Source organism: Leptonychotes weddellii, chromosome 8 (genome assembly GCF_054177405.1).
Source record: "Leptonychotes weddellii isolate Sample4059 chromosome 8, ASM5417740v2, whole genome shotgun sequence".
NCBI classification, from domain to species: Eukaryota; Metazoa; Chordata; class Mammalia; order Carnivora; family Phocidae; genus Leptonychotes; species Leptonychotes weddellii.
This window is the reverse complement of record NC_138376.1, coordinates 64,345,464-64,357,275: the sequence shown is the minus strand read 5'-3', so window position 1 is coordinate 64,357,275 and position 11,812 is coordinate 64,345,464. Positions and strand designations below refer to the sequence as shown.

General features: G+C 40.4%; 1 protein-coding gene across 2 annotated transcripts in view; it reads right to left on the bottom strand.

The window, feature by feature from the left end:
- Window positions 1–220: 220 nt before the first annotated feature.
- The window catches only part of HTR1E (5-hydroxytryptamine receptor 1E), an 87,530-nt gene continuing 75,938 nt past the window's right edge, over window positions 221–11,812 (bottom strand). For both annotated transcript variants that reach the window (XM_081828611.1, XM_081828612.1), the window contains one exon: window positions 221–6,304. In XM_081828611.1, coding sequence (XP_081684737.1) covers window positions 5,026–6,123 — 1,098 coding nt within the window. In that variant the 5' untranslated portion in view covers window positions 6,124–6,304 and the 3' untranslated portion in view covers window positions 221–5,025. The remainder of the gene's footprint in view (window positions 6,305–11,812) is intronic.

Sequence of the window (11,812 nt, the reverse complement as noted above, 5' to 3'; positions counted from 1 at the left end):
AGTGGTAGCAATGCTCATAGGGGTTCTTATTGCTACCAGTTATAACCAAACACCTACCGGGTCTCCAAGGGAGTGACTTATATCCAAGAATTCTTTTTACCAGGTACACAAATCAGGAAGTCCTAATTTATTAGTTAATGGGGGTGTTTGAAATGTCACCCCTGGGGTTTACTTTTAATCCTCCAATGTTTACACTAGAAAAACTAACCATATTGGAAGGAACCATTACTCAAGTTTTAATTGAAAGCAGCAATGGCGGTCAATACCAGCTAGCACTACTGGTTAAATGAGTAAACCAAACAACAGATTTTTTTTTTTTTCCCAATGGGTTTGATTTATATTAGGAAATAGATATAGATTCTTCTTTGCTAAGGCCAAAGATAGGTGTGAGAGAGTTGCATTTAATTAGGACTTATCTAGTAAATTGTAAATGCGTTAGTAAAAATGAGTAAGTGAAAATTACTTATGCATCTGTTTTTTGTTTTTTATTTAATTAGACTCTTAACATTTTAAAATGCTTAAAATTGCCAAGAATTTTCAATGATGACATGTGGAAGATGATGGGAAAGCAAGTGAGTTGCTCATATAATTTCTAGATATTAGAGATATAATCATGATAAATACTGGATTTTCAGCGTACGCACAATCTCAGTCTAGTCACCCATATTTTAAACCTCAACATCCTCATACATAGGTCACCAGGAACTGGGTAGCAAATTGACTTGCCTGAGATATAGGAGCTGTACATACAGAAACCAATATCCCTTTGAGGTGGACTGTTCATTGTTCCCTTGTATTCATTCTCTCTTTCTTCCTTTTATTATAATGTCCTCAATTTTAGCAAGGCATGTGCCTGCCCAGCTAGAGATTTACTCTCTTATTCTCTTTTACAATTTGGTGCGGCCATGTGACCAATTATTGCCAATGGAGTACAAGCAGAAGTTATGTGACCCACATAACTTCCTTAAAAGGAAACCGCTCTCTACTTCTCTCTCTTACTTCCTATGGACTGGAATGTGGATGTAATGGTTAGTCAGCTTTGGCCATGCAGATGACAACAAGCCCTGAGAGGAAGGAAGAACCATCTTGTCCTGGATAATGTTGTGGAGCAGAGTCTCCTACTCACTCTGGGCTGCCCTCCTACCTCTTTACTGTCATGTGAGGGAGAAAGAAACTATCTTGTTCGAACTACTATATTTGGAGGACCCCTTCTTTGAGAGCAGCTTAGCCTGAATCCTACTGAATAAAGTATATTAATTTATATTCAGCAGGCAATCCTTTTTTTTTTTTTTCCATGTGGAAGCTCTTTATTTTAAGCAGTTTTTGGAACAAGATTGGGAAGTAGTAACGTAAGTTTTGGGGAGAAAGAAAGTCAGTATTTCACCATGGTATTTTAGAAGTTTGGTTTTCTCACTGGGAGGAGATGGCACATTGACTTTTTCTCTTCCAGGGACATAATTCCATTCATATTAACAGACATTTATTGAGTGCCTACTTTATGTAAAATACTGTAGGAGTCCCTAGGGATACAGAGATGAAACAGACATGGTTCCTGCCCTCAAGGAGCTCACAATCTTTTAGGGCAGACAGCAGAAATACACAAACAGATGCATTATAAGATAGGGTGCATATAATAATAGTGATAGAAATGAGGTTCTATGGGAGCATAGAGCTGGGAGAGAGGACTTTCACAGTGATAGAGAAGGAAGAAGGCTCTCGGAAAGACTTTACAGAAGAGATTGCATTTGTGCTGCAAGATTGCATGAAGAATTGGTAGAAGAAGAATGGAAAGCCGTGGAGTCAGTGGAATCTGAAGCAGTGGGATCAACTGTTAGGGGAGCTCAGAAAACCCAGAAAATATCCAGACTTTCTGGAGTATGAGGTGGGTGAGAAGAAGTGGTGAGACACAACTCTGGAAAGGTAGTTTAAAGTCACGTAGTGAAGGAGCCTTGAATATTATACTAAGGAATCTTAATTTATTTTATTTTATTTTTTTTATTTGTTTTTTTTTGTTTTAAGATTTTATTTATTTATTTTGACAGAGAGAGACACAGCGAGAGAGGGAACACAAGCAGGGGGAGTGGGAGAGGGAGAAGCAGGCTTCCCGCTGAGAGGGAGCCCGATGCGGGGCTCGATCCCAGGACTCTGGGATCATGACCTGAGCCAAAGGCAGACGCTTAACGACCGAGCCACCCAGGCCCCCTCTTAATTTATTTTAAACTGATGGGGAAATAGTAGAGGATTATGAGTATTATAATTAAAAAACAGTGGTATGCTTGAGGATAGTGATTCTCAAACCAGAATCTCCTAGAGGGCTTATTAAAATAGAAGTTTTACTCTCTGAATTTGTGATTCAGTACGTCTTCAGTGGGGCTCTAGACATTGCATTTTTCACAACTTCTCAGATGATGCTAATGCTGCTGGTCCAGAGCTGCCACTCTGAAAACCACTGTTCTAGAAGATATATCTAATAGATGTGCAGTTATGTGGGGGCAGAGTTGCAGGTGAAGGACTCCAGAGGTAAGTGGATCAGATGAGAAGATTTGGAATAAGTGAGGGGACCAGCTTATTGGAGAAGAAAGGGGCATATTCAAATATTTCTGTAGAGGTAAATGGATAAGACTTTAAGACTATCTGAATGTGAGAGATAAGCCATGAGAGGATCACATTTATCTAATAGGAATGATAAAAAGCATGGTAATCCTGTTATCTGAGACTGGGAAGGAGGAGAAGGTTTGAGTGTGGAAAAATGATCATGAGTTCAGTTTGGAAAAGCTGTGTTTGAGGAACCAACAGGCTATTCATAGGGAGATGTTCACTGGATATAATTCATGGGTCTGGAGTTTGAGAAAGACAGAGATCAGAACTAAAGACACAAATTGAAAAGCCACAGGCATGTGATGGGGTGGGATGGAGTATGGAGATACAGGAGGTAAGAGCCGAGGACAATGCCTCAGGAGGAAGAAAAGGAGACAAAGAATGAGGAGATGATTGGAGAACCAGGGGAGTAATGTATTTTGGAAGTCACAGCCTTAAACAAGAAAGGGATGCTTAGCTATTCTACCTGATGAGAGATTGGGAAGTAGATAAGGACAGAGGGAAGGCCATTAAATTTGCCTACTGGCAAGTCACCAAAGACTTTGGGAGATCTGTTTCAGGAGAGCTAGGAGGGGTACACTCAGATGGCACAGGATAAGAAAGTCAGTGGAAGGTGAGAGGTGAGCAGAATGAAGGATTGATGAGTGGAGAAACTCAGGTGGGAGAGCCAGGAGAGAGATGAAGCAGGCTCTTGAGTGGGAAGTAGGGCCAGAGGAAATGTACACTAGTGTCCGAGAGACTTGAGCAAACTCATAGGTGAGATTAAAGAATAGTGGGGAGAGGAAGGGGGTGGGAGAAAGAGAGGGGAGAAGGGAGGAGGAGAGAGGGGGTGGAGACAGGAGGGGGGCAGTGGAGGAGAGGAGTCAGGGGTAAGGAGAAACGTGCAAGATTACAGAAAAGATTAGAGGGCGTAAATTTAAGGCTAAAACATGGAGGAGAGGGAGCAAATTCATGTCTTCTCAGTGAACAAAGAAGAGAAATGACCTGGGGAGAGTGAAGAGATGGGGAGAAGCTGTGGATGAGACGAGGAGAAGAGGTGTAAAATAGTCACTGACTCAAGAGCGTACATGAATTTACAAACTTTCATTCCCTTCTGTCATCACTCTTTTTTTTTTTTTTTAAGATTTTATTTATTTATTTGTCAGAGAGAGAGAGCATGCACAAGCAGGGGGAGCAGCAGGCTGGGGGAGAAGCAGGCTCCCCACCAAGCAAGGAGCCTGATGTGGGACTCGATCCCAGGACCCTGGGATCATGACCTGAGCTGAAGGCAGACACTTAACCAACTGAGCCACCCAGGCGTCCCTGTCATCCTCTTGACTTAGTGGTAAGCTCCTCCATGTGACTAGAGCAGTCACCCCAGGTCAGGCGAGGTGCTGTTGCCTCAGGTCAGGTCCCATCTGCAGCCTCCTGGCCCCAAGATGCAGTCTGGCATGGAAGCCACTGAGATCCCAGGGGACACAATTTCATACTCATTTCCTCGATGGGTGACCTTTGCGGTAAACATAAATTTTCGACTTTTAATCGTTTTGCCAAGTGCACAACTGGTAACTTAATAAGTAACATTCTCCAACAAAGCTCTTCAGATAATATATTCCTTCATTTGATCACTCTACCCTGTTAAGCTGCTTGTACTCCCACCTGAATCCTTCTAAGTGAGGGAGTGTGTGCAAGGCTCAGTGGGACACTTCTCAGAATGGCAAGACGTCCAATGTGCCTGTCAGGTAATACAACACATGGACTAAAGGAGATTTAGATTATCTTCAATTTGTTTATGTTTCATATTCATAGTCAAAGACCTACGAAAGTGCCGGAGTATTCATTCCAGGTTCTTTTTAGAGAATGAGGAAGCATATTTAATCATGAACTATAATAGCTGTACTATTTGTGCCTAAAGGGAGTGGCCTATGTAGTCACAGTAAATGATTTTAGCTCAGGTCTGCAAGCAGATGACAGTGTACCACTTTTTTTTTTTATTAATGCTTTATGTAGTCATGCAATTCCCACTAAAATTTGCACGCATATGGAGCCATGACCTCAGATTTAATGCCACACGAGGGCAAGTTATCAGGTATTTGATTTATAAGTAATAAGAACTTCTGCAAGTGAAGATTTATTTTGGCATTCTTTAATTGCAGGATTAACTGAATGGCTAAAAAAAGTAGTTACTATTTCACCTTATTATTACGTCTATGAAATTTCTTTGTCGGATGTTTATTTGAAATCATGTACCACAAATAAAACCAGAGGTAGAAAACGGCACACCAGGAAACAAACCTCAAACAAAACGGAAAAAATGAACAAACAAAAAGACCACACTACCTTACAAACTTTTCTGAACCAACTATGTTCAAGAATTAATAAGTTGAACCCCTTTCCTCTGTCCACTCACAAGGCTGGTAAAAACAATGCCTTTTGGCTTTTTGCAATCTAAGTATGTTCTCGGCACTTAATTAGCTTTTTAAAAGCCAGCTTAAAGTCTTCATTAAAACTTGTGTAGAGCAGAGGGTTGATCAGAGAATTAACATAACCAAGCCACGTCAAAAAATCAGCCACTTCAGAGGACACCGCATAGATGCTCAGACCAACAATCAACTCTTTGATGAAAAATGGCAGCCACGACAAAATGAATGCCCCCAAAATCAGTCCTAGGATGCGTGCTGCCTTACGTTCCCTGGTACTAGAGATTTGCTGACGTTCTACTGGGTGATCTAGATCATTATAGAAGGAAGGGATCCTGATAGAGGAGTGGATCTTTTCAAACTCTGTGGTAGGGTCTGAGGTGGAGAAATCAGACACACAGAAAGTTTGTGTAAGTTTACAACTCGCAAAAGAATTTTGGCTATCCGTGCTTCTGTTGCTTAAGTGCCGGCTAGATCCTCTTTTCTGATAAAGGCTCTTGGCTGCATGGTAAATCCGGTAATACAGAATAAGTATCAAAGTCAAGGGGATATAAAATGCCCCAAGTGTGGAGTAAATGGTGTAGATGACATGGTCATGCTGGATAGTGCACTGACTAGGAGGTGGGCTGAGTTGGCGGTGGCTCCTCCAGAACAGAGGGGGCATGGAGATGAAGATGGAGATGGTCCAGACGGTGAGGATCATCAGCCCAGCCCTCTTGGCGGTCCTCTTCCTGGCATATTCAATAGCATTGGTGATGGCCCAGTACCTGTCTAGGGCAATCACACAGAGATGGAGGATGGAGCAGGTGCAGCAGGTCATGTCCACACTCAGCCACACCTCGCAGATAAAGTACCCTAGTTTCCAGCTGTCCATGACAATATACATGATGCTCAGTGGCATGACGAGCACTGCCACCAGGAGATCTGTCACAGCCAGGGAACAGATCAGGTAGTTGGCAGGCTGGTGGAGCTTCTTGGTGGTACAGATAGCCATGATCACGGCCAAGTTCAGCAACATGGTCAGGGTGGTGATGATCACCAGAGTCATGGAAATGAGCATCTTCTCAGTGATGGTCTTGGGTCTTGCAGCCACACTGGCTTCTGTGGTACAGTTAGTGATATTCATGCTTTCCCTGTTTCAATCTACACTGTGGAAAAGCTGCTGGTTATTTTCCCTCAGCAGGAAATTACTTAGACTTCAATGCCTCTCATTTATAAGAAGACTGTAGTTTCTTCAGCTATGTAGTTTCTTATGTTCCATTTTGTATGGGTAAAAGGAAGCACCACAGCTTTTCTTCTGAGGGTTCCTGGAAGATAGTATGCTACTGGTTAATGAATGAAAAGTCATATATTTCCCCCCTAGAAAATGTTACCGTATTTCAGCACTCAGAAATTCTTTACACATTTTCGATATAATTTTCTTTTTTATCTCTGGGTACAACATTCACTTTTACATGATTCTTCAAAAGATACTTTTTAAAAATTGATGTATAGTTGACACACAATGTTACATTAATTTCAGGTATACAACATAGTGACTCACAAATCCTTATGCTGTGCTAACTACAAGTGTAGCTACCAAAAATTTTTTAAAAAGTTAAGCTCCCCAACTCTTTCTCATGAAAACATTACCAACTTTAAAGTCTATCTTGCCACCTGAATTACTTTCTTATTTATATTTATTAATATCTATACATTTATACATAAATTATTTTTTATTTTGAAACATATATTCACCTTGTATCATACTTTAGAAATTCTGGGACATTAAAGAAAAATATTATATTGTTTATAATAAGCAGACTTCAAAGCAGTTTTAAAGTTTCATAGCAAATGCTCAACTCCAAAGATATTTTAGTGTCACAATGAAATTGTGTGATTTTGTCTAATTATTTCTGACATTTTACATATCCCACTGCATTTCTTTGGAGAAAAGAGAGAAAAAAAAGCATATAACATTACTTTGATGTTTATGGTGAATTGTTCTCAGAGTAATACAGTAAACTGACTGTGAAACAGCATCATCACCAAGCTCAAAGAACTCCACATTAAAAAAAATGTGTTTAGTTTTTGTTAACATTTGTATTCTTTCAATTTCTATCTTTATCATCTATCTATCATCTATCTATCTATCTATCTATCTATCTATCTATCATCTATCTTTCTATCTACCTACCTACCTACCATCTATGATCTGTCTGTCTTCTGGATAGCTGTGATTAAACTGGGCAATCAGTGAGATAGTGACATTTATTGAATGCATAGTTGTAAGGAATTAAAAAAAAAAAGATACGACAGTCCCCCTTATCTGTAGTGTCGTTTTCCACACTTTCAGTTACCATGGTCTGCAAGCCGATGATCCTCTTTCTGACGAATCCGCAGAAGGTCAATAGTAGCCTAACACTAGTCACAAAACCTGCATCATTCACCTCACTTCATCTCATCACATAAACCTTTTATCATCTCACATCATCACAAGAAAGGTGAGTACAGCACAATGAGATATTTTGAGAGACCCCATTCACCTAATGTTTATTATAGTATACTGTTTTTTTTTAAAGATATTTATTTATTTGGGAGAGAGAAAGCAAGAGACTGAGCATGAGTGGGGGGGGAGGGGCAGTGGGAGAGGCAGAAGCAGACTCCTCTGCTGAGCAGGGAGCCTGACTCTGGGCTCGATCCCAGGACCCTGGGATCAAGACCTGAGCCCAAGGCAGACGCTTAACCGACTGAGCCACCCAGGCACCCCTATAGTATACTGTTATAATTGTTCCTTTTTTTAATTAGTTTTTAAAAATCTTTTATTGTACCTAACTGATAAACTTTATCATAGGTTTATAAGTATAGGAAAAAACATAGTACATATAGGGTTCGGTACTATCTGTGGTTTCAGGTATTCAGTCTTGGAATGCATCTCCTATGGTTAAGGGGGGGGACTACTGTAAACTCAAATGTGAATATATATTCATGAAAACAAGACAATCAAAATCCACATACGAATATTCACAACCAATGGCTGCTGGTCAGAACATCGATCAAATCCTCTGATTTGTCTCTCTGTTGGATTAGGTCCAGGAAAACTTCAAAGACAACTGGCATTTTGGCAGTTATAAGGGACAGAGATTGATGTGGATTAGGCTTAACAGACATTCTTTAATTAGGGCAGGAGCAAGTGAGGCATGTATGAAATGGAGAATGGAGTGGGTGAGAGTCTTTGGGTGGACTGGGGACTGGAAGTCAGGGGGCAGGAATAAAAATCTCCAGCCAGGGTGAGATCTCTCTAGCTCTGGATTTAATTTCTTCTGCCCATTGGGCAAAAATCAAGAAGACTGGGAGATGGTTACCATTTATTCTTTAGATATAGAAAGTAAAAGAAATTATTTCACTAAAGACCAAATGGGTTTATTAATTTTAAATTGTTTTTAAAACAGTCTTTATCTTTCTGCAGTGAAATGAGAATCATTTTGCCTCTCTGTTTTCATTGTGCTTTTATTGCATTTCTATAGATGTACCCTCTTGAAATTCCTGTTTCCCTACTTCTTCTAGGGGACTTACTCGACCAACAATACAGTCTTTCTCGTACATTAAATGTTTCTTCTCCCCTGGTTATTTTTGCTTCTTTTATAGTCAATTTAAACTTGCATTTATATCTGAGACAGGCTGTAACATTGAAAGTGTGTGGGCTTTGGAATTACAGACCTAGGTTGCGCCTGAGCCATCTATCAGCTTGGGGCAACCTCTCTACATTTCTCCCTGTGGCCAACATGTTTATTTCTCTATTTTGACCCCTTTCTCCTTAATTACATGAAATAAAATTCTTTTTTTTCCCTACAAACATTAATCCTAAGTTATGTTTTTCTTGGGTTCTTGAGGTTTGTTGGAAGAGTAGTTCTTTTTTTTTTCTTTTTTAAAGTAGGCTCCATACCCAGTGTGGAGTCCATTGTGGAGCCCAATGTGGGACTGGAACTCACAGATCAAGACCTGAGCTGAGATCGAGTCAGATGCTTAGCCAGCTGAGCTACCTAGGCACCTGAGAAGAATAGTTCTAAATAAAAAAGCTTTTCCACTCTGATTGGAAGATTGAGAATATAGAGAGTAGCATGGATAAGAGACAGAAAACTTTAGAAATTTTAGTTTGATAATAGGGGAAATTAGGAAATGTTATTTTAAAAACATGAAGTAAAAAAAATCAAATAATTCAGCTTCATCAAGCTTTTAAAAGCTGCTCTATTTCCGAGCTCCGATACATCCTAATTCTCATTTCTCTGGTGACACCATTTTCTTCCTTATTTTGTCCCTATTTATTTTTCACCCCCCTCCCCCCAGCTAACTATATATTTCTGGAGGATGGGATGCATGTCTGATTCATCTTTTTAACTGTCTCCAGTTAAATTAGCAAAAACATTACTGGTTGGGGCTACATTGTCAGCTCTTTAATGTGTCTTCCTGGTTTATTTTGTACCCAAGCCTTTCAGAATAGGAGTTAAGTTTTGTATCCCTGTATTGTCAGTCACTCCAAATTCCTGCACACATCCAGCTTGCCACCTTTGATCTTTTTTCACTTAAAAATATATCTTGAAGTGTGTTTCATAACACCATGTGGATCATAATCTTTTGAATAGCTGGGTGAGATGACCTGGGGAGCAATTATAGATTGAACAAGTCTGAGAACTGGGTCCTGGAGGTCTTCACTAATCAAAGATCAGGAAGAAAAGGAGGAACCAGCAAGGCAGAGAAAAACAGCTATTCAGGTGGAGGAGAATGGTGAGAGATAATTCCATCCCAAGACCAGGTGAAGAAGTGTATGAAGTAAGAGTGATCAGCTGTTTAAGTGCTGCTGACAGGCAGCGGGCTATGAGGACTTGACTATTGGGCTGAGTAATGTGGAAGACACCAATGACCTTCACAAGATCGGTTTGGTGCCATGGTGGAGATCGAAGGCTGAATGTGGTGGTTTCAAGAAAGAATGAGAAGAAAGGAAATAGAGGCACTGAATAAGAACAAGTATTTCAAGAGTTTTGGTGAAAAGGGGAGCAGAGAAATAAGGTAGCTGTGGAGGGAGATGTGGGATCAAGGTTGTTTTCTTTTTAGGATGAGAGATTGTCTTTTTAAACTGGACTATTTGCAGTTTTCTTCACTGCTACACTCTGTATCCTTTATTTTGGCACCCCGAGCATTTCTGGAGTGAGTGAAATGTAAAAGAGGAAGCAGGAAAGCCATAATGGAAGAGGCTGGGAGTCCGTGGGGCCAGGGGGCACCAGGGAAGTAGAATTCTTTGAGCAATTTAAAGGATTACACTGGGGACTGTGAAGGGGACAAAGATGCAGCCATACTCAGGAAATGATCCACCTCCAATTGTCTTGGGTTCCTTTATCTTCTTGAGAAAATAACGCATGGTTTTATAATCACTACCAACTCCTTAGGAGGTAGTATGATTTCTAATTAGAACAGTGCTGGTTAAGTAGCACCTGAAAATTTAAGTCTCTTTAGCCTTTTGCATAGTACGGGAGGAAGAACTACAATACTTAACTCAAAATACGCTTTGCAGAACCAGTCCAAACACCAATATCAATATACCAAATGTTCATTAGTCCATCGGAATGGAAAATTAACTGCAATAATCAAAGCCTAAAAATGGACATATCCTATCAGGAGTTAATGCAGGCACTTCTTCGGGGGTTTGTAACTTTTAGTTTCTGCTCTGATTATGACATGGAAAATACCGGTGCAGTCCAAAGCCATATTTAAATGATTTTTCATTGAAATCACAAATTGGAGAGAATCACTATAAACCAAATGGGTCAATGCATGCTGCTCTCATTTACTGAGATGCTTCAGAGCCTCTGATTTATACTAACCCAGTGACAGAACACCAGGGACAAGAGGTCATGAGCACACTCATTTTTAATTTCACCATCTTATCTAGTCTTTTATTGGTTTTCAATAACTATTGATAATTTGTCATAAATATCCTTTCATCTCTTCTTTGATCATTTTCATTTTGCCCAAATTTCTTCAAATAATTTAAAAAATCTTTAATGTAGGATCTAAGAAATAAAACAAAAACACAGTCATAAATCTCACAAATATAGAGAACTGGTGGTTGTCAGAGGGAAGAGTGGGAGGATGGATGAAATAGGTGAAGGGGATTAAGAGGTACAAACTTCTAGTAATAATATAAATAAGTCATGGGGATGTGAAGTGTAGCTGGGAAGATAGTCAATAATACTGTAATAACTATGTACGGTGATATATGGGAACTAGACCTACTGTGGTAATCACTTCTTAATGCATATAAATGTGGAATCACTATGTTGTATATCTGAAACCAATATAATACTGAATGTCAACTATACTTCAGTAAAAAAAGAAAGAGGGGGAGGAGCAAGATGGCGGAGGAGTAGGAGACCTAAATTTCGTCTGGTCCCAGGAATTCAGCTGGATAGGGATCAAACCATTCTGAACACCTACGAACTCAACAGGAGATTGAAGAAAAGAATAGCAACAACTCTCTGAACAGAAAAGCGACCACTTTCTGGAAGGTAGGACGTGCGGAGAAGTGAATCTGAGGCGATATTCGGGAAGATAGACTGTGGGGGGAGGGGGCCTCCATCGGCCGCTTCTGGCAAGTGATAGAGCAGCAGAGCACAAAATCGGAACTTTCAGAAGTTGGCTCTGCTGAGGGACGTCGCTCCAGTGGCTAAGCGGGGGGTGGAACCCTCGCGGGCCAGTGTGGTCCCAGGACCCTCGGGGTCACAGAAAGACCGGGGGTGCCTGAGGGCGGCAGAGCTCCCAGGTAACGGAGCAGGGAAGCC